General features: G+C 37.5%; 1 protein-coding gene across 2 annotated transcripts; it reads right to left on the bottom strand.

Moving 5' to 3' along the window:
• Positions 1 to 1,136: 1,136 nt before the first annotated feature.
• LOC137265403 (galactocerebrosidase-like) lies at positions 1,137 to 27,658 on the bottom strand. Of its 2 annotated transcripts, XR_010954929.1 has the most exons (19): positions 27,477 to 27,658; positions 26,273 to 26,338; positions 24,783 to 24,846; positions 23,720 to 23,808; positions 22,560 to 22,724; positions 17,508 to 17,546; positions 15,355 to 15,488; positions 14,691 to 14,808; positions 14,165 to 14,202; positions 13,840 to 13,964; positions 12,557 to 12,696; positions 11,696 to 11,785; positions 11,212 to 11,298; positions 8,567 to 8,708; positions 7,819 to 7,996; positions 7,427 to 7,596; positions 6,700 to 6,776; positions 2,368 to 5,408; positions 1,137 to 2,064 (listed from the first exon to the last, which is right to left on the bottom strand). XR_010954929.1 is itself a non-coding variant. In XM_067800802.1 (18 exons), exons 1-18 carry the CDS (start codon positions 27,612 to 27,614, stop codon positions 5,217 to 5,219), a joined length of 2,052 nt encoding a protein of 683 aa, XP_067656903.1. In that variant the 5' UTR covers positions 27,615 to 27,658; the 3' UTR covers positions 1,137 to 5,216. The 2 variants fall into 2 exon arrangements, 1 of the variants encoding a protein (XP_067656903.1); XM_067800802.1 differs by having other exon boundaries at positions 1,137 to 5,408.
• Positions 27,659 to 27,780: the final 122 nt, after the last annotated feature.

Below are 27,780 nucleotides of genomic sequence, written 5' to 3' on the forward strand. Positions count from 1 at the left end.
CAGGTTCTTGACTGGCCCTCACGATCACAAGATCTTAACCCTGTTGAACATTTGTGGGACGAATTGGATCGTTGTGTGTGACAGCGTTGCCCTCAGCCACAGACGGTACCTGCTCTGTTTGTGGCCTTGAAGGAAGAGTACCAACTCATTCCAAGGCACTTTATTCGGAATCTGGTCCAGTCTATGTGACGCAGATGCCAAGCAACGATTGACGCTAAGGGTGGCCACACAAGATACTGACTGCTCTGCGACCCTGACCTTGGAACGCTTGTCATTTGTGATGTACAGTTCCTTGCAGCACTGGACCGTTAATGTTCATTCAAGTTTTCTTCATGACTGAACTGTATTACTGAACCTTAAGTGTATAAATTGATAACAATTTTCAGCTATGTGTTTTCTTTTTTTTTGAGCAGTATATTTACCATGGTAGTAAATCATCTGTACATAAAATTAACTTGTCTGGTCCAGACTGTATTATTTACAGACAGCCACCATATAGCTTGAATTTTGCGGAGTGCAGCCTTAATAGTGTCTGGTCCAGAAACCTAGCGATTAACATCATGAACATTGTTCTATGCAACTGGAAATCGATGGCATCTGTCAACTATGTCCGCGAGCCTAAGGTCTGGTTAACAGCCTCTTTTGTCCAGCATGGGTTACTGAAGATCAGTTCTAACCTCGATCCTCACGAGTTCAATATAGCTGGAATATTGTCAAGTGTGGCATTAAACAACAAGCAAACAAACCCTTGCTATCACCACCCATTTGACATCAGTGACCTCTACACAGCCACAGGACAATAGTACGGGCCCTTGTGTCTCTGTGAGCATTAAAGATTTTAAAAAAATATATTTTTGAGATGACCCGAACTCAAAATGCTTCACAGTACAATAAATCATGATCATCATCCTGATGCAATTTGATTCGGGGTGTTATCTAAAACAATATCTGTAATACTTGCAAAGACATGAAGGCCTGTGGATAATAGGTCTGTTCTCACATGTTAAAATTTTGGTTTGAAATGACCATAAAATACACTTTACACAAATCATCTGCAGATGCTATATATTTAATGAATAAAGATGATCTTCACAAAACAGTTATAGCTGATATAAATATTGTCAATAAAAAGGCAATCTTCAAAGGTAAATATATGTTTCAAAAATACACTTCTTTTCGTTCATGAATATACAATGCATATTGTGCGCAAAATCTTAATATTCAAATGTTTAAAATGATAGCACTGGCAAGAAGTTGCTATCAGTATTGAGGTCAAAGTATTATCCACTAAAATTTGATGAGAATTAAAATATAAATGACAATGAATAACTATGTTAAAATATATTTCTTATAATATTTTCAACAATTTCCTTTACAAGAGAGACATTTGTTTTGTCTCCACAGAACTTAAACGCCCTCCATAATGCCTTGAGTCTCATGCCTCATTATTCCTGTTAAAAAGTTTACTAGTAAAGGTTTGTTGCATTATGGTTCTTGAGAGAAAAAAATTTAAGCATATTTTGTTAGGTTTGAATTTGGAATATTTGGACCAAAACAAAACAGCTTTTCTGACTGTTTCATGAAAACACCTTATATTTAAAGAAATATGTCTTCATAGAGAAAAAAAAAACATCAAAAAAGCTTCCACAAGATTTCTGACCTGAATGTTTCACATGTTGGCACACAGACATAAGAAGTAATTGTCTCCTGGCAGCAATAAAAAAAAATGCTGACATGTGAATTTTGTTTTAAAACACCACTGATGTAGCTACATAAACTTGAGCAGAATTTATACTACGAGAATCCTACAAGAATGCTGTGTTATATATGATCAGTGGCAGCAAATGGACTGGACATATCGTGAATAACTACTTAGCATCATAATTAATTCTGTTTCATTAATTTAACAAAAGGAGGAGTAATTCTGTGAATACCGCTATAATATGGTGATGACTGTTTTCTAGTGAGCATAGCAAAAATTCTTCTGGAAATATTTGTGGTTTTCACAAAACAAGCACTATCTGCACATTCAGTGGAGTGCTAATTGTCAAAAATAAGATAATCCTGTTTCACCTAAAGGCACCATTTCAAAACTAGACCAATCTGAATTGCAATTTTCATCCAGAAATATTCAATATTTTTTAAATTTTTCTGCACCAAAACCTAGCAACACCCTCACATTTGAGTGAAGTCAAATTTGTCATCATGAAGGGAAAAAGACAAATAAAAGGGGAAGATTAAAGGGCACATTATCTAAGGGCATGTGCATCATTTCCCCACTGGGCTTGCTTCTATATGAAATATGTAACATTTAGGAGTCTGCCCCCGAGATGGAAAATGGATGCATGGATAGCTATGCTGAATAGCGGAATATCACAATGAAGAGGTGTTCCCTTGTTTATTTCCCTAAGTATACCCTTTGCCAACCCAATACATTTTCAGTAATATAAACACTCTAATACAAACAAGAGACGTACATATTCCCATGTATGTTTCTTCCCATTTCCATACTTCTCTCCTTTTGTTTAACTTCTCAACTAACTCACTACATCGCTTTCCTTTCCAGGGTATACCCGGGGTGGTGGGGTAGCCTAGTGGTTAAAGTGTTGGTTTGTCATGCTCAAGACCCGGGTTCAAAACCCCACATGCTCAAAAGCCCATTTCTTGTATTTCTTGCTATGCTAAAAGTCGCATAAAACCAAGCTGTCAGTCAGTGTAGGGTTTACCCTGAAAACTGATATGAGGCTGATATGAGGCTCAAAGTCTCCTGGAAATTCCAGAAAAGGAATAAAATATACAACTTCTGATTCAAGTCACATTATACATAATTAATGTTATCACTTTGTAAAGTTCAACTATAGTTCACTGATAACAAGATAATTAGCAATTAATGCCTTGCTTTAGATTGTTTCACTGGAAGCTTGTAAATGCTACATCAATTCTCTGAATTTCAAACATTTTTTCTTCTGACAAACTCAAACAAAATACTGGACCTTTTCCAAGCTTGAATGCCAAGTCCTATAAAAAATTTTCAGACATCCTATAATTAAGATGATCCTCCGAAAAAAAAAAAGAAAAGAAAAGCAAGATCTATGGATGTCAAAATCTTTACAGTGAATAACTCAAAGGATTTGGAGTGTATGTTGGATCCTCATTCATCTGATGAAGGAGTAAGCATATGCTCCAAAACGTTGGTGTTTTTCACAATAATGAAGCTGACATCCATAAATCTTGCTTTTCTTTTCTTAAGCATTCCACTTCTAAATCTCCTTGAAAAAACTTAACTTGATCCTCACAAATGAAACAATGTTAGATAATATTTGTTATTTTTCAGTTCATCCTACAATCAACTGAAACACTGATGATGTCATGATTAAGTGTTTGGAGTATTTGCTCAGGTGTGACATCATGAATGGTGCTAACATGTCAGGCTAAACAACTGTCAGACCAAACTGCCCGAAAAGAGAATGTACATGTACAGGTTACAAAGACTCATATTCAGAAATGCTGTCATGGGGAAAATTATTTTTTCTTTACTTGTAAATGGAAATGATTATGACACCCCTAAAACAGTTACTATAGTCCGTTTGGCTGAAAAGCATAATGATGAATTGCAATCTAACTCGAAAACTAATATACATAGAGTACTCAATGAAACGCTGTTCATAATCAACAATCATACTCACTCTGTGAGGTTACTGCAGAATTTTGATCATAAAAATATAAAAAGTGCTCTAACAAACCATCATTAAAATATTGACGCATTTCACTGTTAGTAAGGAAGGAAGAGTGCTGAGAATAGTGCAGACGAAGCTATTTATTCATTAACCTGTGCTGTGCTATCTCTATCCTTTTTCACACACCTTTCTCCTCCCTCGTAACAAATAGTGAAGTGTCACTCAGAAGTGGCCCAGAAAAGTTGTGTTATACAATAAATAAGATGTCACCCATATGCTTGTTTTAAAACGATCAGCAGTTACTAACTTAGGCAGTCGGTGTGATCACAAGCACTTGGGTGATATCAAAAAGCTACGTAACAAAATGAAAAACAAGTGATATAGCATTGTAGCCATCAACATCACGAAAAGTGGGAATGAACTGAGAGTTCAGTTGTGGTAACTGGGCATGAACCATTGTGGAAATCACACAGACTGTTGCTGTCAGAAGATATTTATACATTGATATGTTTATGCAATATAAGTCAAATAATTTGAGTGAGAAAATTAATCGGTCATCACTCACATTTCATCATGAAAAGTGAACTCTGACAATTCTAGTGAACATAATTAAGTAAATTCAATCTTAGTCAATTACAAATTTACTGAACAAATTAAACAGCGATCAATGTTAATAATGAATAATAAAATGAAATACAATACAAGTGAAATGTAATACTATTAAAATAAATTATTGCCATATTTCAAGTGAACATAACTCAATTACTCATAACTCTAGCTCAGCTAACAGAAAAATCAATTCTTATTTCACTTCACATTCCACTGTTTCACATCACCCAGTGTTTTAATCCCTTAAAAACACATTACCATCACATCTAAGGGATTATACTAAAACTATGCATCCTGGTTTCCTAGGAATACCCAATTAAATGTGCCTCTTCCAATTCACACATCTGTATGTCTACAAAAAGTGTACGAGGTAGCATAGGTATTGAGGCAGATAGCATGTTGACTTTGAATTTCAATTCAAAATTATGAATACAAAGATTTTCCCTTGTTAGATAATTAAGATGCTGTAAGTTACACAGTACAGTATTATGGCTACACAGTATGCCAGTGCATTATCCTGAGACTACCATTCGGAAAATGAAGACTATTTTCATGGTTCTATCATTTTGTAAAGTACGGCTGACTTTAGGAACATCCTGCCAATGTCCACCGTAAGTCCATGTTAAGTATAGGTACATATAACCTGTATGACTTTCAGGTTGTCAATACTGTTTGCTGAGTTCCCAATATATACATACATGAACTTTTCATCATTTTTCCAAACTATTGCAAACTTATGTACAAAACTTGCCAAGATAAATATCTTGGCTTCCTGGAAGAAGTCTGTGAGCAATCTGGGATAAAATCTTTAACAAGCAAAACAAATATGTGGAATGTATGGAGATCATATACAAATAATTAGTATGACTTGAACATCACAATCACTTTGAACAATATAGCTACAGGTCACTTAAAATACCTATAAAGTATTTATCGTAAATTATGTTTCATGTTCTTCATGTAGTGTAGTCCATCTCTGGCACTGTCAATCTTCACATTATCAAAGTCCGCATAGTCCAGCGAGCCTGTTCCCATGGCAACAAATCCTGACTTTACTGAGGTTGGCAAGGTAGTGTAGTTGAAGATCATCTCCCCATTCAGAGATCCTACTGCACTATTACCCTGCAACACACAGACACAAGTGAGTGAACAGAGGTCTCAATGCACTATTACCCTGTTGCACACAAACAAGTGAGTGAACATAGATCTCACTGCACTATTACCCTGCAACACACAGACACAAGTGAGTGAACAGAGGTCTCAATGCACTATTACCCTGTTGCACACAAACAAGTGAGTGAACATAGATCTCACTGCACTGTTACCTTCTAACACACAGACACAAGTGAGTGGACATAGATCTCTCTGCACTGTTACCCTGTTGCACACAGACACATGAATTAGTGAGCAGTGATCCACTTCACTTTTTACCTGTGCAAGGTGAACCAGATATTCATTATATACATCTGTGCATAAAATAAGCACCATCCTGTATTATTACAAATTAGTTTTGTCTGATATGAAATTCTAAACTCTTTCCCCCCTAAAAAAACCTTCATAATTTGATAGACCAAGCATTTAACATTGCAAAAACATCATTGAAATTACCATGTACTTTATTTAGGATACAGCTAAAATCTATTTGTTTTCTGTATAAAGCAACATTTCCTACATTTCAAAATTTTACTGTTTCTTTAATTTGACTGTAACTTTTCCTACACTTCCATTTACAATCTTTCATCCATTCACAAGAGATATCGAATTTATGGACCACATAACAATCAATTATTACTTTCACTGTTCAAAATAAGGTATCTTGCTCTAGGACTTAAAAACAGATACAGATAATTAATTATCTGTATCTGGCTATACTGAATACAATAAACGCAAAATCCTAAAAGATTTATTCCAAAATCTTATTAATGTGGCCATTTTTCAGTTTTTGTCAATTAGCAATTTCCTGATTATGCATAATTGAAGCTTACTTGGTGCGTAAATGTGATTTTGGTGAATAACAGAATTAGTTCCTTTTGGTCAAAACTTAATTTAATTGTGTAGTTTCAGCAGGAGAGGAATAATTATCTTGGGTAAAAATTCAGTCACATCAAATTTTCATCAACTGATTCTATAATAAAGAATTGAAAAGATTATGGTAGTTGTAAAAACGTTCAGGGAAAATGCTTCTTCAACTATAGGTTGATTACATTGATGGCTTTTCCCTAACCTTTCTGTAGCATCGCATCTTATTTTCAAAAGAAGAATGGTACTTAATTAATGCACGGATGCATGTTATCAGTGGGTTAAGAAATTTGCCCTGCAACAAGCCATACAAACATGCTTCACAGAAGTACACATACTACTGTTAACATCATTATACTGAACCTACTGAAGCCAGTAGACCAGAAATACATACCATAGTCAGGAGAGACACTGTATTCCAGTCTTTGTTGAGGTTTTCAAGTTTTCCTTGTGTCAAAATGCCAAGAACAGCTAAGGAGGAACAAACACAAATATCACTATTGATGAACTCATTGACGTCAAAATCAGATGGAATGACAGCATAGGCAGATCCAGGGTGCAGGGGTGTGCTGAAACATCCCCATCCCCTCAACATCCTCTAAGTTTGTTAAATGACACATTAAAACAGGTGAAAATGAAATGTGCATCACCCTTTTCTCAAAACTGTGCAACCCCACTTTTCTCAAAAAGCAGTACTGTATCATCCCCTGGACGTAGGATCCAAATTTAAACATTGACTGAATGCAGGGAGGAGGGTTAACCTTGGTTGATGTGGTCACTAACTGATGACCTAAGTAATGCTTGTTTTGTTTGTTTGTTCTTTAATGCTGCACTCAACAATATTCCTGCTACATGGTAGCAGTCTGTAAATAATTGAGCATGGACCAGATAATCCAGTGATCAACAAACATCGAGCATCAATTTATGAAGTCAGGATATGATAACGTGTGTCAACCAAATCAGTGCACCTCAACAACCTATACCATTAGCCACCTTTCATGACATGCTGAAGATCAATTCCAATTTGGATCTTCACTGCTGGCCCAGGGGCTATTCTGACACTTTGAACAACAATCTGGATGTTCTCCAAAGTATGTTGGAACTGGGTTACAGCAACTTACTGATAGAGCTTGACAGGAGATACTCCTTCTTTTGAGGGTTGATTGACAGGAAGACTCCTTTGGCAGTGTTAGACTGACATCCTTCCTGACTGGCACGGGCCGCTATGAAGATGGAGCTGACGTTACTGTTCTTTGGGGCTTGTATGTCTGCTTGAACATAGATGTCCTTCCTGTAACAACAGCAACAGAACAAATGTAACTAACTTTATGATGGGTGGATGGGTGGATGTCTCTACCATGACAGTCACCTTTGGGGGCTGCCAAGGATGGTGACCCCATGCATATAGAGTCAGTCGGCCACCAGGCTACTGATGTCTCTACCATGACTTACTACTGGGGGCTGCCAAGGATGGTGAACCCCAAGCTACTGATGTCTGCACTATGAGACTTACCAGTTGGGGCTGCCAAGGATGGTGAACCCCATGCCTATAGAGTCAGCAGGACACCAGGCAACAGGCTTCTGTAAAGTCATCTGCCTCAACACATGGCCATGTGTGCCCCCTGCATCAGCCACCTCAAAGGATCCTATCTGCTGGGCAAACACACCCGGGGCCTGGTACACACTGGTATCTGGAGAAGAGAAATAACACACATATCAGCTCTGTGACCTTCAAAAATGATTCAACAAAAACTACATCAATGTGTTTGGTCTATTGTGGTAGATCCTTTGGATTCAAATTTGAACATGCCCACAAAACTGGGTGGTAAAGTGAAATTGCAGGATAAGAAATTAACTTCTCATAGATGGAATGTAATTATGTATTGTGTGGATATCTATGTTGACAGATCCTTAGATCCTGCCTGGCACCTGTTGTATGAGTAAATTCATCAGCTGTGCAAGTTGAAGCAACAACAACAAGGATCATTGTTTCCAAAACTAACAATAAGATTTCCTTTCTTTGATAGAACTGTTACATACCCATGTCACCTTCTACCAAACCATTAACACGTCTCAAGTGACAAAGCAGTAAAAAAAACAGGCCTGTATCTACAGAACTTGACCATATGTTCAAACTTTGACAACAGATAACAAATGTTTTCTCATTATATCTTAAACATTTGAATTTACCTGAGAAAGCCATCTGATTAAGGCTATATTGGCATCACAACAAGATACAAGAGGCTGAATTATCTGCTTACCTTCAAAGTTGACAAAGTATGGAAGTGGGAATGGTTTGGAAGGTGGAGGGGGAGGATACTGTCCCCGGTTTCCTGTAGCAACTGTTGTCAGGGTCAGCACCTGATCTACGCCCAGTTTAAATCTTATCTGACCATCAATCACCTGGAAACAATCAAAGATGAAATTGGAAGTATATCAAAGCGTCCTGAGTTCCTCTGTCCTGTCTTGAACTTTGTACAAATGAGTGACTCTCAAATGTCAAATTTAACTTATTTGCCAAAGGCAATCACATTATTAAGTACTATATATTCTGATCAGTTCTTATTTTCATAAAAGCAGCTGAATTCTATCACTGCACTAAATCAATGCTTTACAGAAGCATTTAACCCTTTTCCTCTTTTAATACCATATTTGTTATCCATGTCACATGATTCCCCAAGCTGGGACTGGGACTGGGACTGGGACTGGGACTGGGACTGGGACTGGGACTTCTGTTACAGAATGCAGTATTGGGACAGGTCTGATAAACCCTGAAGACTCAGGGAGCTGAAGCAGTAGCTAATGGCTTTAGAAACAATGTAGCAGTACTAGAAAAGTATAATACTTTATGGATGGCAACTTCTTTATTTCTGCGATGCAACTTTTCTGTATATCTTCTTATACTTCCTTATTCTGTATAGCTTCTTATACTTCCTTATTCTGTATAGCTTCTTATACTTCCTTATTCTGTATAGCTTCTTATACTTCCTTATTCTGTATAGCTTCTTATACTTCCTTATTCTGTATAGCTTCTTATACTTCCTTATTCTGTATAGCTTCTTATACTTCCTTATTCTGTATAGCTTCTTATACTTCCTTATTCTGTATAGCTTCTTATACTTCCTTATTCTGTATATCTTCTTATACTTCCTTATTCTGTATAGCTTCTTATACTTCCTTATTCTGTATAGCTTCTTATACTTCCTTATTCTGTATAGCTTCTTATACTTCCTTATTCTGTATAGCTTCTTATACTTCCTTATTCTGTATAGCTTCTTATACTTCCTTATTCTGTATAGCTTCTTATACTTCCTTATTCTGTATAGCTTCTTCTTTTCAAGCAAGATTGATTGATTATCCATCAACTTCTAAAATGTCAATCAAACAGATCAATGTAGCGGTACACACATGCACCAAGGTTACGTACAGCACCTATCTGATCCTCTTAAACCTACATTTGGAACTGAAGATATACTCTTAAAAAAAGTGGAGGATCTTTATCATTTCTTTTTATTTACGTTTAAAAATATTTAGGAGATTTATTGGAGTCAATAAAAGTTGATATGATATGACTGAATGTTTTGAGAGTGCATCACCAATTGTATTTCCTTACAACCATAGTTATTTGGAATGTAGTCGCTTTTGAAAGATGATTGGTGTATGGCATGTAATTTGCATGTATACGATTTTCATATCAAAACAAATGACTAGAAACAAACACTAACATATGTGTGATGCAAGATGAGTGTCAAAATTAATGTTCTAAGTGATTTCTCAACCTTCTTGGAAAAATGTCAAAATAAAGAATGGGACCCCCTGCATGTGTATGGGGGCTACTGCGCTGTGCACGTGCATATCATGCGTTATGTTTAGGGGTGGTAATAGAGGGAAATGGTAGTGCGTTCATAAGAAGTTTGTCCTTGAAACGTTTGTTAACGTTTAAGCGTTTGTTAACGTTTACACTTCCTACCCAAATTGAAAGTTCAGTTTACTCTACTTTTTTTAAAGAGTATATATTCTTAGGAATAGTGAGTGAGTTTAGTTTTACATTCCTTTTCAGCAACAGACCATCAATATCACAACAGGTGACGCCGGAAATGGGCTTCACACATTTTACCCACATGGGCAATCGAACCTGTGTCTTTAGTGTGATGAGCAAACACTCTAACCACTGGTCTACCCCTTTGTCCCATTTAGTTTAAGATTTACCAATGACCCTAGATTCAAATATTATGAGGCCATCACACCAAACCTCACCATCAGCTACAGGACCATAGACCTCTCTTGATTTCCAACACTGAAAAGGTCCTTATGTAAGTATATGCCATTACCACAAAAACATGACCTATCTGAAAAATGTCAACACCAAGAAATTTGTCATTATGTTTGTGTGTATCTTGTGCAACACCACATTCCACAATTTTCAACCAGTATGACAAAGATCTGTAAATAATTGACTCTTGACCAGACAATCCAGTGATCGACATTATGAGCTTCCGTCTACACATATGGGATTCAATGATATGCATCAGCTATGTCAGGAAGCCCGCAGTGCGATACAAGCTCCTTACATGAAACATATTGCTGTTCCACAATGCAAAATACCCACACCAGCAATGTGCAGTGCTTAAGAAACCTTGTTTATAATGGATTTTTTCTGGTTATAGAGAGGGACAAGTAGTTACGAATGTTTTGTGTATATTATGGACATTTAGGTAAGCTGTTATTGATTTCCCGAATTTCTGCAATTACGCAGTCTGGCTGCAGCACTGAGTCTGTCGAACCGACCAATCCGTCTTAGTCGCCTCTTACGAAAAGCATGCGTTGTTAAAGGCCAGTCATATCCCTTACCTTCATGGGAAAATTGGTAACATACTTTAAAGTACCTGCATCATAGTTCACTTACTGGAATGGGCATTTGCTGCAGGAATAATGTAGACTCTCCTGTGAAATTTAGCTGAGAAAACCATGGATAGAACTTCTTTATACCCGACTGAAATGACAGCAAAAGAAACCGGTTTACCATACGTATATCTTTTCTGTGTTATCTAACGTGCACCAAATGTAAGTCAGTTTAGTGTTATGCCACACCAAGCAATATTTGAGCTATATGGTGGCAATCTGTAAACAACTGAGTCAAGACAATCCAGTGATAAACAGCATGAACATTGATCTCTCTATGTGTCAATCAAGTCAGCAAGCCTGACCACCCGATCCCATTAGTTGCCACTTATGACATGCATGGGTTACTAAAAATCAGTTCTAACCTGAATATATATGGGTCTACTGAATGTGAACCATGTCAGATAATTTAGTTTTAGGCTATATAATCTCTGCACAAGAAAAAGAGAAACAATAATCACATTTTTGAATTTATTATAAATACTCACAAAACTTCCATTGAAGACAAACGTAACATCTTGAGGGACCACAGTGTATGGTTTTAAAGCCGGTCTGATACACACAGAGTGATTGTGGCTCTGAATAAAATAAAATCATTTGAGTTCAAATCTAGGGTCAAACAACTGAAGTAGTTTTGTTGGATACTTGTCTGTTGATTCCAACAAATTTGACTGGTAATTGTGTAATTCCAAGACACATATATCACACCTCTTTGGTATAGTTTGGATAATTAAAAAAAATGCTGCTGTTTATATCCGTCTGGGGGATCACTGACTTAGACGAGAAACCCTCCTATCTGTGTCCCAGTGAGAAAGCTACTAAGTCAGGGAGGAGCTTATAAACCACAGTGCTTTATAGAATCATTTTCAAGACAATGTATGCCAAAACAATTATTGTCCATTTCACAATGTTCATGGAAAGTATATTTGAAACCAAAAATTGTTGATGAGCGTTGCTTCAGATTATATATTTTTCAGGTTTATAACTTTGATTAAAACAGAGATGAAACCCCTGAATCAATTGAAAGCAGAGTCATGCCTTGCCCAAAGCAATTCTCAAGCCCTGAAGTTGTGAGTTGGGGATTGGGACCATTTTTACAAACAAATTTTGAATTTTGTGTTTGAAAATAGGAGTAACTCCTCCAAATTTGGAGTGGTTGCCATCTCTGCTAAACCCTGATCTCAGTGGAAATGCTAACCTCTGGAGGGGGTAAATTCATCTGAAAGCAAATATCTGTGAATAATACAGTTTACAGTCTGTGTCAAGACAAAGGAGATTTTCATCCACCTACATTCCCAGAGCAGCATCCGTATCACTTTGATGAAGCATCATTCTTTTGCGTGTCTTACCATGGTTTCTATGACAATGGTGAAGTCCTTCCCATCAGGGCTGACCAGGGCAACATAGCTCCCCCCACCTGCAAGGTGCCCCACCCCCCAGCCATGACTTAAGTACCTCCAGCCAACTTTGGTAAACTGAGTTGTGTGTGCTGCAATAAAAATTGTAAATGTTAATGCTGTGTAGCAAAGGCATCATTCATGCTGCCAGTGTTCAACAATGTAAATAATAAATACAATGCAAGTGGGTAGGTGGGTGGACGGGTGGGCAGATGGACGGGCAGGCGGGCGAGTGTATTGGGTTTTACACCACTTTTGGGAACATTCCAGCAATATCATGGTGGGCAGACATTCAAGAAGAACCTTACACACTGAACCCATGTTGGGAATCGAACTCAGGTCTTCAGCATGATGAACGAACACTTTAACCACTAGGCTAACCCATCCCCCCCAAAATGCATTGAGAGGAAAGCCAGAGAGGATGACCCAGGTCATAATGACCACTCCACATCTGTGTGTACATTATACACTAGTCCACGTATGTACATGTATATTACCACACCTTTGCACTCATCGGTCAGCCAGACAGGACTGACCAGGTCAAATTATCTTACCTTTATGTAAAATACTTTGGTTTCATTGGTCTGTGATGCCTTAACAAGTTTCGATCTTAACAACAAAATAAAATTTTAACATGCTGGTAAGGTAAGTACATTGTAAACTTCTCCCTCGGATAACATGGTCTGAAGTGTAGCAGTGTCATTCCTCGCCTACCGGCTTACGTGACACTGCTACATAAAGGCATAAATCATACTGCATTGTCCTTGAAAGAAACTTAAAGAGTCCAATCCTTGCCTCTACAGCTGATCCATCTATATGTTACAGTCAGATTGTAAAAATTTCAGTCATTTCGTGAAATGACTAAGAGGGTCAAGCATGTCATTTTGTGTAACAATAATCAATATACGTCCATCATTTCATGAAATTTCACTTAATAACCTAATCTAAAAACGTAGATCACCATTTCTACATCACTTATCTTAACAGTCAAGTCCACAATACTCTTGTTGAGCCCAGAGCACCCACACCTCACAAACCCCTGTCCCCTACATATAGATGAAAATTTCATGAAATGACTGAAGTATATTGATTGTTGTTACATAAAATGACACGAAATGACCAATCCTTTTAGTCATGTCATTTCGTGAAACAACTCAAATTTTCAGTCATTTCACGAAAAGGATGATTCCACAATCTGATTGTAACAAACATATTCATCACACAGTGGTGCTCACCTGTCAGCCAGAGTGGACTGGCTAGATCATAGTGCCCACTCCATGGCTCTACAGCAGTCATCAGACCATCACCATAGAAGGGCAGACCTTCATACCAGCTTGCTAGCAAGGCCCAGGAGATTGTGCTGCAAAAACAGATACACAACTCTTTTACAGTAATACGGCAAGGAGTCTATTGTATGTGCTGACTCACTAAACCATGTATATGATTTTGAAGATTGATTATCACAAATTATTGGAAATATTAAATCAAACTGTAATATGAACATAAATATAATGAAACAATGAAATAAAAATCTACAGAAATCTTTTCATGAATGCTCACCTTGTCAGAAATCCATTGACATAATTCTGGTTGACGAGCTGAAAAACGCAATCTGTAACATCAGCTCACACAGCAACCAACCTGCATTAAAACACAATCTCTAACATCAGCTCACACAGCAACCAACCTACATTAAAACACAATCTCTAACATCAGCTCACACAGCAACCAACCTGCATTAAAACACAATCTCTAACATCAGCTCACACAGCAACCAACCTGCATTAAAACACAATCTTATTGTTGAAAATTGATGCTAATATAAAAATAAGTATATCAACTATGACCATTTTGAAAAAATTCAAAATTTGTAAATTGTGAATATAATTTCCAAACACAAGGAAACAGCAAGCCCATCATGCACAAATAGTTACATGATTAATCTGGTTTCAGTGTACATGGCCTTAGAGTTCACTACTCACCGCAAACTGCTGCAAAATTGCTGATGCACCATTAAGCAATAGTTTGCAAATCATTCACACTCAGTACTTCCCCTGAATCCAGTATGTGATTCTGACAAACATACCCTTGCCCAGCATCCACCTCCAACGACATCATCATAGGTACTGTAGTCTTCTGATGCCCACAGCTGTTTGCCTGACTCCAGGGCCTTGAGGGAGCTGACTGTTCCTGGGTAGTGAACACTGACAACATATCACAGGGAGTGACTGAGTTTAGATTTACAGTGGGGGACACATTATACCCATGTGTTGATTCGAACCGGGTGGGACAAGATAACATGTCAACCACTAGGCTATCCCACCCCACAGACATTTGAGAAAGAGACAGTCTTTTCAACTGATCCCATTAGTTGCCTCTTACTACAAGCATAGTCACCTTTTATGGCAAGCATGGGTTGCTGAAGGCCTATTCTACCCCAGGCCTTCATGGGTCCACATGCTACTTGAAAACCATATATGCATATGCTTTCTTAGAGATGATAATGTAAAACTTATTGTTAAAAATGTTTCCAAATCCATAATTAAGAATGATGACACTTTTTAGGGACATACAACTTCTTTTATTCTGTGAAAGGTTTTCGACATATTCTAGTGTCGTCAAGCAAGTGACAACATTAGAATCTACTTTAAAAAAAAAAAGCCTTTCACAGAATAAAAGAAGTTGTATAGCTTTTTAAATTGTCATCATTCATCAAAGAAAACTCCATGATTTCAATGTAATATTTATACCCTATTCCATAGATGTCAGCAGCTAATTCTGGATCGTTAATAATTTCATCTGACAGGGTGTCCCAGCCAAAATAGTCTGCAGCAATGATTCTTGTGCTCTGCAAGCCATTACTGTCTAAAGACTTCCTCAGAGTCTGAAAAAGAAGCAATAGGTCATTTCAAAATACAGAACAAATAGGATGAATGACAGCTGGTAGTCTGTCTCACAATCTCTGAACTGCATTATTTTCCCTACTGCCAAGCCCTCTCTGCAATGCTAAATCCTTAAATGAAGCAAGTCTTGACTTTTCCTCAGGTTCTGAATCTCTGCCCTCCCTGGGGCCCCTCTTCAATTTATGTGGGTTTGTGTGTTACTATCAAAATTATATACACCCAGAGACTAAGCATTAGTCTAGACAGCTGGCTGCTCTCATTGCCTCTTACAATTTATCCATTTTTTGTTCAATATCTCAATCAGCAATTTTCCAGCTAGATCATGGTGGGCTGGGAATAATCAAATCTGAATGAGATGATCCAGTGACTGATATCATGAGCATTGATCTATGCAACTGTGACATTATGACATGTATCAACCAAGTAAGCAAATCTCACAACCCAATTCCGATAGCTGCTTCCTCTACCAAGCACTGGCTACAGAAGACCTATTCTAAAGTACTGAAGGAAACAGAAAAAAAATATTTTTTAGGCTGTTACTCTGAATACCTAAACTTTACACTACCGCAAATAAGTTATCTCAAAATAACTCACTTAGTTCTAACTGGGCATTCTGTGAGATGCGTAAGAGGCAATCCAGAAAAGCATGTTTACTCGTAAAATTGGGCAAAAATATGGCAATTAGGTCGCTCAACAAGGTATGACAATGGACCATCAGCTCACATGGCATGAAATGCATGCACTGCCTACTAGCACAAGGGGCCATCTCAAAGACAGTTCTTGCTTTTTCATATTATGTGGTGAATATGTCTCATCTATTGATTAACATCTCACTTGTCTTTCTTTCATGAAGTTTACGTATGCTGAGATATGTAAAAGAGTATGATTTATGAAGCATGAGAAGTTATTATTTTTATGTCAGACGTCATTTATAATGAAGTCTAGACCAAACTTTAAACTGAGCACATAAAAAGTGTCCATTGCAATACAATATCTTCACACACTAATTTGCATGAAGTCTGTTCCAAATATGTTGCTTTGGACTTTGAAAAACTGTGCATTGCTCATTTATGCACTAATATCTCCCAAGAAAAGTAAAGTCTCTCCTTGTATTACATTTCCTATCCCCCTACCACTGGAACTGCAGTTAGGCCAAACTTATTGCAACTGATATTTCACACCTTCACACATCGACTACACAAAAAGTAGAGATGAGTGTGGAAAAAATCCTTTTTCCTATTTCCGATAGTACTCTAAGTTGGTGTTTTATTGGCTATCTTGTAAAAAAATGGTAACAGCAACCAATCTATTTGTTGCTATTGTGAAAAAGAGACAATAACATGAGAATATTATTTTGCTTTTGTACAAGTGTTTGTGAACCAAGTCAGTATTTCTAAAGATGTATTTCCCTATGGAAGAAGAAGTGTTGCTAGAAAATAGTCCAATAGAAATGTCCAGTTGGAAGACAAAACATATCAATACCCAATATCAGAGCGACTTCCAAGTTAGAGGGATGCTTCCAGGATTCCAGACTAAGTGCCTCTTTCCGCCAATTAGAAATGATGATGAAATCATGGATCTTTTCACAAACTGCAAAGTTTTTGGTATCATTTGCAAAATACTTTTACTATTCTACCTTTCATAAAATCTTAGGTATTTTAAGTTCAAATAAGTTTAATTTCATTTCTGCTGTCATTTGAGTGAGAGAATGAGTCTGGTTTTATGCCGCATTTCACAATATGCCAGCAATATCAGGGAACACCATAAATGAGCTTCGCACATTGTACTCATGGGGAGAATCAAATCCAGGGTCTTTATTCTTGAAACATTCGCAGCCCTATGAAATCTTAACTTTTCGGTGTGACGTCACTTGTGGAAGACATAGTTTGATGATCCACATCTGAGAATGTGCAGAAAAATCTGTGATTTATGCACAAAAAAGTAACTTCTGAAAGTAAATCATGTCCTGATACATCAGATATGTACAACATATTGATTACCTTAATGTAGGTGATGTTGTACATTCGTTCATTCCATATCTGGAAAAAAAAAGGCAAACATGCAAATCAGTCAATAAGTTCGATCATTTGTCAAGATTCAAATAAAAGACTTCAGCAATACTTTCTGTGTCACATCAGGCTCTCCTCTACTTTAAGTTGTAATGCCTCTGTCAAATCAATTACTACTAATATTATGGCTGTTACATTTCACTGTCAATGAAAGGAAACATTTCTCATCTATTCCCCCATATCACTTTGCCAGTAGATGGACTGAGTGGGTGAGTTAAGATTTTAAGTCACATCAGCAATATTTCAGCAATAGCATGACTAAAGCTAGTGTTAAATTCATGATAAATACATATAACTTCTAAACCCTGTCAACGAGGGACAGTAAAATGACTAGATCATCACATATTTGAAACTAGATGAAGGACAATTTAATAATACACTAACAAATAGTGATATGAGATCGCCAGCAACTGAAGTTAAGCAAACATACTAGGGACTGCTTCCAACACAGTTCCCTAGCTGGACTTATACCATCCCTTCAGGTGCTATTGATTGTAAGAGATGTTAGCCAATTAAATAAAAACTACAAATACAAACGCTATATAAATGGTAGTAGATATGAGTGAGTGATTGACTTTAGTTTTATGCCATACTCAGCAATATTCCAGCTATATGGTGGCAGTCTGTAAATAATCAAGTCCGGACCAGACAATCCAGTAATCAACAACATGAGCATCGATCTGCACAGTTGGGAACCGATGACATGTGTCAACCAAGTCAGCGAGTCTGACCACCCGATCCTGTTAGTTGCCTCTTATGACAAGCATAGTCGCCTTTTATGGCAAGCATGGGTTGCTGAAGGTCTATTCTACCCTGGGACAGTAGCAGATATGAATATTCTGTGCTTGATGAAGACAGTAGATATGAATATTCTGTGTTTAATGTAGACTTACGCCAATAGAGAGAACCATATCCCTTCATGAATTCAATTCATAATAACAATAATAACAATATGTACATTTTCATAGCGTATCTGTTCACACACAGTATGCTCAGTGCACTGCTCAGTCAAGGCACTTGTTAGAGAAACGCCTTTTGAGAGAATTAAGTCTTCAGATTATTTTTGAAGGAAGGCAGTGTTTCAGCTATTTTGGGGTATGTAAGTAGCTCATTTCATTGGGTTGGGCAGCACAAACAAAAGTTCTTTTACTAAATGTAACTGTCTTGTACATTGGAATAGTAATGAAATGCTAATGCTGAGATCCAAGAGATCTGGATGGAGAGCAATTCATCACTTAAGATCATCAGAATTCATGAATTTTAGAAAGCAGTGTTTTCACTAGTTTTAGGGGGTATTTATTAAAGTGACATTTGCAAAAATGAAACATAGTTAGGTAGCATCATACATTGTTGTATATTACATATTTCTTTTAAGCTAATGTGGTTCCTTTTCACTGCTAGGATAAATATAACAAAAAATTATTTTTTAAAGCTTCACTAAATATCACGAATAATACATCAAGTGCTGACTTGTTATTGTGTTCGTGTTCCAATATTTGTATTCGTTACTATACAATTATATACTGGTGATGAGCTCAATACCTGTTCTCATGGACCTATGAAAAGCAATATTGACCAAGGGCAAAGCCTGAGGTTGATATTGCATAAATACTGGTATTGACCGAATTCACCAGTCTATTATTGTTATATTATGTAATTACTGAAAAAAAGCTTATAAAATCCAAAACATGTCCACTTGGTCAAGAAAATAATTTTATTTTCACTACAAACTAACAATGTTATGGCAACAACACTGTGACATGTAAACTATAGAATGACATCACAGCTTGATGTCAATATGACATTTGATCAGACCTCGCTTGGAATCAATATGCTTTTCTATTGACAATTACCTCTGGACCAATCAGGTATCCGGAAAAATATGCTTACATAATAATAGTATTTGTGGTAGATATTCACTTCATAGGAGATTTGTTGAAGACACAACATACCTAAACAGGGGCTAATTATAATAGGTGCTATAGATATTAGAAAAGGGTGGGTTAAGGTTAGTAACTCAGTTGGGGGTAAAAGTTATAAATTTTGGTAAAACCAAATAAATTTTTCTTACTAAAGCTTGTGGAAACATGAGGGTTATGTCTGTCACTGGTTTGTTTCGCTTCGCTCACCATTTCGGTGCAGCATTGGCTGCATACACTGGAAAGTTCCATTCCAAGGATAGGTGTGCTCCTCGCATAGTGGGACTGTCCCACTATCGGGTACATAAGGAGCAAGCGACAGGTGTTTTAAGGTCTGAGCTGGTGACACCCAAAGACAGGTGAAGCCTTGTTCTGAGATGAAACAGTTTTGCTTGCTTCGAAATAAAATAGGTTTTGCTCTGTGATGGACCAGTCCTTGTTTTGAGACAAAACATATGACCCCCTCTCACAGTGATGCATTTAGGCTAGAAAGTAGTAGGATAGACGGGGGAATAAAGTATTCAGTTTTAGGTATATAAACTCAACAAATATAAAAGCTTTACACTCGTTTCAAAGTCAATAATTTGAACATTTAGGAAAATGGGTTTGAAATAACGATTGTATTCAATTCTCTTGTCATAAAGATGCTATAGCATACACATCATATTTGTTATGGAATCGGTTCCACTGGAAATGCAACTACAATGTCCATGATCAAAAACTGAGTCACAACTTCATGAAATCATGTCAGTATCGGGTGTGTCCTCCATGGGTGTTCACAACTGCCATACGTCTCCTCATGCATTGGATGATGCATCTGAACACAGCTTGGGGGATGCCACCATATTTGTACCAACATGGCACCAAGCTCCAGCAAGTTCTGTGCAGGGTTCCTTACATGACGAAGCCGCCTGCCTAACACCTCCCACACATGCTCTATGGGGTTGAGGTCGGGAGATCTTGAGGGCCACTCCATGATATTCACGCCAGCGTTCCTGAGGAAATTCGCTGTTAAATTGGCCGTATGAGTCTGGCATTATCCTGTTGGAAAGTCAGACCTGGGCCATGAGCTGCCATGAAGGGCAAAACCTCTGGAACGAGCACCTGATCCCTGTATGCTGCTGCATTAAGGTTTCCCTGGATGACAATGAGTCGGGATCGAGCATGACCGTTGATAGCACCCCAAACCACAATGCTACTGCCCCCAAATTGATTGACTTCCTGTACGTAACACGGGACATTGAATTTTCCTTGTCTTCTCCAAATTCTAACCCTTGCATCAGCACAGGTTAATCTGAACCTTGATTCATCACTAAACACAACCCTATTCCAATCTCGCTGGGTCCATCTCAGGTGCCGTCGTGCCTAGAGAAGACGTTGGCGTTGATGGAAACAGGTTACAATTGGTCCACGATATGGTCGCCGTGCATGAAGACAAGCAGAACGCAGGTGATTTCAAATGGTTTGAGCAGTCACTCGACCTCCAAACAATACATTCCCAGTGGATATGGCAATTACGCAAATGACGTAAGACAATCTGTCGGTCTTCTGTGTGTGACGTCACACGTGGTTGGCAAGGACAGGGGCGGTCCGCTGTGGTGCCAGTTTGATGGACACGTGTCTGGAGATTATGGATGGTCTGTCGACTGCATCCCATAATCCTCACAACATCAGAGAGGGACGTTCCCGTATTCAGTATGCCAATGGCACATTCACGCTGAATGTTTGACAGTCGTGGCACTGCAAATTGACAAATAATTAACCATAAAGCTGTGTTTTTCTGAGATGACACTCTACTCTGCTACCGTGAGATCAATTGCACATGTGGCAATAGGTCACATGACTTGTGGCATGTGGAAATATGATTTTATGTAGGCCCTTGCTATGTAGGCCCGACCAGTAGAATGAATGTGTGACGTAATGCCCTTGACAATGCATTTAACCATAATCACAAAAAGAACTCTTTCAAGAAAAGTTTCAAAACACTATTTGAAAAATAACGAGTGTCAAGTTTTTATTTTTCCTGAGTTTATATATGGTAAATGTTAGGAAACAGGAAATAGTTAGTTTTGAAACCAACCAACACTGTTATGAGACTAATCCAGCATTTATATCAGATTTATGCTAGTCTGGGATTAGGCAGGGATTGCTGTTGCTAATTTATTTGGGTTTTTGTTTAAAACTTCCTAGATATACATTTTGTATCATTCATTCTGTTTGGAAATTTGTTTCATTTGTAAATAAACAGCTGAAATGTCGTTTTTCGTATGTTATGAAGCACAAGGCTGCATTTTGTAACCCAGTTCTGCTTATGGATTGAAAGTTAATACCTGTAGCATACCCTCTTGTGGCAAACATGCAAGCTGGAGTGCAAAACAAACAACGTAAGTAGAAATATGCACTTAACATGTAGTTTGCCATGTGGTCATTTGTATGGAGCTCAAATCACGGTCAGGTGGAGTTAAAAAATCTTGGGCTTGGAGAATCCTAAGATGGATGTTTCAAAGCTTGATTCCTCAAGTTTCTAGGACTACTCTTGCTCCACAACGAAGCACATGACTCATTCAAGTGGACTCACCATAGGCAAGTGAGTTTGTTCAAAACTGCCTCTGTTCACCCAGCAGAAAATGGGTACCTGGTGGGATAAGTCATGTAACCACTAACCCTCTAGCACCTAACAGGCAGCTTGGGTTATCAAGGATAACAATAATCAGATTGTTTGGGCACTTTCACCATGCACTGTGCATGGAGTAATGCGATTGATAAATGGACTATCATTACTAGTAGTTTTTACACGAGAGAGAGAACTTCTGTTATAACACATAATTAACAAATTATTGGCTCTAGTATATGATATTTCCTTTTCATTTTTTTAATGAAATGTATATTGTCACTATCATTGAAAAGCATTAGTATGTTAATTCATTTTGCTGCAATTTATTTGCATTAACTGGAAACTAAAGTGAATGTTCTGTTTCTGGGTATTAGGGTACAGCAATTCACCAGAGGTCTATGCTTAATGGTATGACCAGTGTATTTCCTGTATATGCTTGCAGCACCTTACCCCAATATAGTCGATGGTAAGATTATGGGCTGTCTTTGCTCCAGTGATCCACTTGACAATGTACATGGCAGTCTGTTCTGGGTTGTCGTACACATTACCCCTGTCCCCTCCCACCCAGCCAGGCCATCCCCAGGGCAGGCCATACAGCTTGATGTTAGGGTTCCTCTGTAAGAAAACAATATTGATGAAAACAAGTTTGATGAATCTGGCATGTATAGTTTGGAAGATCTGCTCAAGATCACATCCTCATAGACAAGATGACATCCTCATAGTCACAGCAAAAGATATATTTAAATGAAAAAAACAAAAAGTAAAATCATATCTGGTTCCAACACCGTAAAGGCACATCTAGGGATCATGGCTGACTTGTGTACCAAACATGGTTGAGCTACCACGAATAGTTTAGGAGTTTAGTTTCATTCATTGATGCGGGGAATAAAAAACATTCAGAAAAAAGTATGAACCTCTGCAGCTCTAGAAAGCTCATTTCAAGGCCATTTATATTCTGATCTACTAGATAAGACAGTCACCTGAAACCTCAGATGAAACATTTTATCTTCGTAATAATTATTTCATAAGAAATTAGTCAAGAAAGATAACAAATTTCTCATTTGGTACAGTTTGCAAAGCTGAAAATGAAATCAGAGGGATAATCATTGTTATAAGTTTTCTGAATTGAGTTTTGAGTGAGTGAGTGAGCGAGCGAGCAAGTTTGCTGCCGCACTCCTTAATTTTCTAGATACAGTCTCTGATTAATTGATTGAACCTGACAATCCAGTCATATACAGGATCAGCATCGATCTACACACTTGGGATATGATGACAAGATCTGCTCCAAGAGCACCACCAAAGTCAGTCTAAATCAAAAGTGTTGCATGGAAACGCAAAAGATATTTTGTTCTGAAGTCCAAAATGAAAAGGTGCCAAGTCATCACCAGATCTACCTTTCACACAAGTACACAAAAACAAACATCCCCACACCACCAGGCCTACTTATGTGCCAAATTTAGTGAAGGAATGTTGGTGTTTGGTGCGGAAAAGATAAATGAGCAAGGACGGCCTGAGTCCAATTTAATAGCCCTTCAAAATATGTTGCAAGTGATAATAACAAATTTACCACTTTCCATATTAGCATGCTCTCATGTGTCAGGGTGACGTACCTTCTTCGCCTCTAGCATCAACCACCACTCGTATCCTCTCTCGTAGTTCTCCTCGTCCGGTGTCCGCATGTGGGTGGACTCTGTCCCATCTGCGAGTGAGTAAGTGAGTGAGTTTGACCTGACTTTGTATTGCAGTATACGGTCATACTTTAACGTTTATTGCAGTACACACCGCAATATATTGCCACAACATTTTTTCTTCATGCCTTTTTCAGAGTTATGCCCTGTATTAATGTCAGATACTGTTAGTCAATGCTATTGAAATCACCCATTCAATTACACGACATATTAGGGGCACAAGGTAGCCATGTGTACCCACTAACTTTATAAAACAATCGTCAAAATCAAGCAGCATCAGAAAGATCTAACTTCCATATTGATTACTGAAAACAAAAATATTATTTTGTTTTTTGCAATTTTTTGTCCCCAGAAAGCACAAGGCAGGCGGATAAATAATATAATAAAATCACAGATCAAAGTGATATTCATTTTAGATACTCAAAGTATTTCACTTTTGGCAATTTATGAAGTGAATATGGGACAAAAAAAGATGCTGGTAAGTTTACATTTGGGGCCAATAAAAAGATTAGGATTTTAGTTTTTGAGTAGGGAAAATTAATTTTTATTTTTTCTTATTCTTAAAAAAATCTTACAGTCAGAATTGCAAAACAAGAAACAAAATTAGTGTGGCCTGCTATACATAAACATGTTTGCCCCATACATTCACAAACCTATCGCAATATATATTGCTTATAATTAAAAGGTCACATGAAACCATAAAAACAAACATAATTAACACAATTATCATGTATTCACGACACATGATATATTTCATAATGGAAGTGAAAGCCCAATTTTACATGTGTTAAATCTGAAATTGCATTGTGTACTCATAACATTCATCAACAGTAAAATACCTGCACAGTTTGTTGCACCACAGACTTCAGAGTGCAGTGGCTTCTTAACAAAGGTGCAAGGTCAGCCAGATATTGTCCATGTAAATTGTAAGTTAGTGCTATGCTAACCCATTAACCCCTACAGTGAACGCCCTGCAGCATATTACCTGTACTTTGAGCATCGCCACCAATCTCAACTTTCAGGATCTGAAAGGAAGCTCCGAAATTCGGCTGAAACAAAATGAAAACAAACAGTCATATAACTTGCAGTGTTTGATCCTTCTTCAATGCTGGATACTTCATTGCATTCAAATATTTGACATAAATAATATTTTATTAAAAGAAAACTACTGAGTGTTTATGCCAAGTACTTAGTGGTCTTCAATAAACCTCGACATGATTTTGATAAGGAGACAAATGTTGCTTAAAAATGATGAGACAATATTTGTTGTATAAGTTATATTGCAGGACACTGGGGATATGAAGCTGAGCCCAGTTCAAGGTGACTGTAGCACTACGATAGTCGTAAGTCAATGTTAAAGTATGTAAGTTATAACTGTCGTAACGCTAAGATCGCCTTGAAGAATGGGGCCCTGAATGTGTAGCAACTAGTAATGTTAACAAATAATGTGTGCGTGAACTCACTGACATATCACCTGACCATTTTCCCTCTGTTTAACAAGCCTTAGTTCTCAGTTCAGCCAGTCATGGCTGACTTTGCATTAGTTTTAATTTCAGATTTTCCTGATATGCTCAGAAATTTAAAAAAAAATTCAAACAAATTAAAGTTATCCCCATGACAAAAATGCCAGTTACTAAAACATTTTTTGGAAAAACTGACACAATTTACACAATACATATGTAGATTCATTGTCTCAAAATTTCACATTCTCTGCTCCTTGCATCAGAGGTGTTCTGATTTCATGTGATTAGTTTACCTACAGATACACATTTCAGGAAATGTCTGCATATTGCTAGTGAGTTTGGTTTAGGTCACTTTCAGCGCTTTTCAAGAAATATTACTGCCAGGGACACAACAAATGGTCATCACACATTTTATCCATGTGGGGAATCAAACCTGGGCCTTTGCAAGATGAGCAAACACTTTAACCACTCAGCTACCTCCCGCAAGTGAAAATGCATGAAGACATTAAAAGAGGTATATACTACCCATCACATCAAAAGTTCAGACTCACTTATAGCATTCATTGTATGTTTCTGGTTACACTGAACATGAAGTTCTCCACTAACGCAGGGGAACCAACTGCAAACCTTAAATTATGGAGATGAATTGCATGGGCATCATGCATCAAATTGCTGGGAAGCATGTGTAAATATTTTGCATGTGAACAGCTTCGTCTTCGTATAAAGTTTTGCTAAAATTCCCAAATTTTCAGAGAGTTATTTTATTTATTGAACTGATAAGAATAATCTTTTCAACAAATGAATTTGTTTTACAATAGATCAGTTCATGTGTAAACAGTACTTTTAAAATGTATGGAATATTTTGCAAAATCCAGTTGAGAACAGTTGACTGATGTAAGCTACATTTACACTAGTGAGTCAAAACATTTGATGGGTGGTATATGTTTGTATCAAATACATGGTGCCTAATAACCTTAAACAAGACAGTATGAAACTATATGATTTCACACACCTTAAACATGTAGTCAAGAATTTCATTTCTCTGTTGTTCTGGGTATCCTTTCAAGAGGACTGAAGACTGAAAGAGACAAAAAGTCACTTCAAGACTATCATTTCTTTCACGTAATGAAATAAAAATCTGAAAGTGAAACAAGGACTTATTGTGGCCGTTTTCATCACTGCATCAAATGTCTCATTCCCTTTTACCCAACTTCCTAGGGGACTAAAAGAGATTAACAGTTACAGGACAGTTATTGTGCAGGGCAAATTTGTTACCCCTGCTTTGGCTGCCACAAACTTCACCCAGCACTTTTACATTTTGTCCTTCACCTAAGACCGACTCTCTCATATATAACAAAGGGCTGCATGTGTAGAGATGGTTTGCCGTGAGTATAAATTGGCAAAGTAGATTATCAAAAATCTTTATCGTGGCCTTAAGTCGTTTTCAAGGGTGGGGAGTTGGTTGACAACATATACGCTCAGAGAGTTATAATTTTAAGCCATGATGCTCACTGATAAAGCATTAACGGCATTAGATTCTATTCTGTATGGCTCACTGAAATTTCTTTTGAGTGACACAAGACACTGAATTGAACATACACTCACTTTTACCAACTGAACGAAAGATTTATGTATTTTGTTATGTATACAACTTCGACTGTGTGAGTAGACATTATGCCTGGTACCTTACTCAGAACTGATGTGTAGCAGTGCAAAACTAAACCCCCTTACCCCCATCTTTGATGCCCTGGGGGGTTTTTTTGTTATTTTTTTTTGTGGAGAACGGTCTACCAAATAAGTATGGCTGGGGACAATATTTGGAAAAAATGAACTGAATGTGGTTATAAGTTCGTCTTAGGCTTATAGCCGTCATGTTCTTGTTCACGTTGATTTTGTATCGTTCAACATTTCAAAACTACTTTATGCACTGTCTGCAACAGTGTTAAATGAAGTGCACGACAAATCAAGCAGTTTGTGAGGTTGGCTGAAGATATGGATAATCGGAAATATTATTGATGAGAAGAATCATTGACATCAAATTGATCAATGCGAGTGCAATACTAAACTGCACAATGACGCACGAATTCATAAAAGATACACGGAGGCTTCACGGGAAACATGACTATTATATCCTATGTAATACTCACGGTCGAAATCATATGACATTGACGTGTTTGCTCATAACAATGACTTACTGAGAATACATTGAAACTTACCGCTCCTGCACTAAGACCGCCAATGCCGTCCAAATATCTACCAAGGCCGAATTTGTCCGAGAAGTAATAGGTTTCTGGAGACGATATACTTAATTTTGATTGCAACAGTATAAGAAAAACACTAAATAGCCTTTGCATGATGAGTTGTCACTGCAGAAAAGCACTAAACACGTCAATATTTCGTCTGCTCCCTCAGTCAGTCATGTGCATCCGACAAAGCAGAGCAAAGGTTATTTCCTACTTCCGATAACAGTTTCGTATCAAAGGTGCGTTTTGGCTATCAAACCACGACAGTGTTTAAAAA

Source organism: Haliotis asinina, chromosome 15, assembly GCF_037392515.1.
Source record: "Haliotis asinina isolate JCU_RB_2024 chromosome 15, JCU_Hal_asi_v2, whole genome shotgun sequence".
Lineage (NCBI taxonomy): Eukaryota > Metazoa > Mollusca > Gastropoda > Lepetellida > Haliotidae > Haliotis > Haliotis asinina.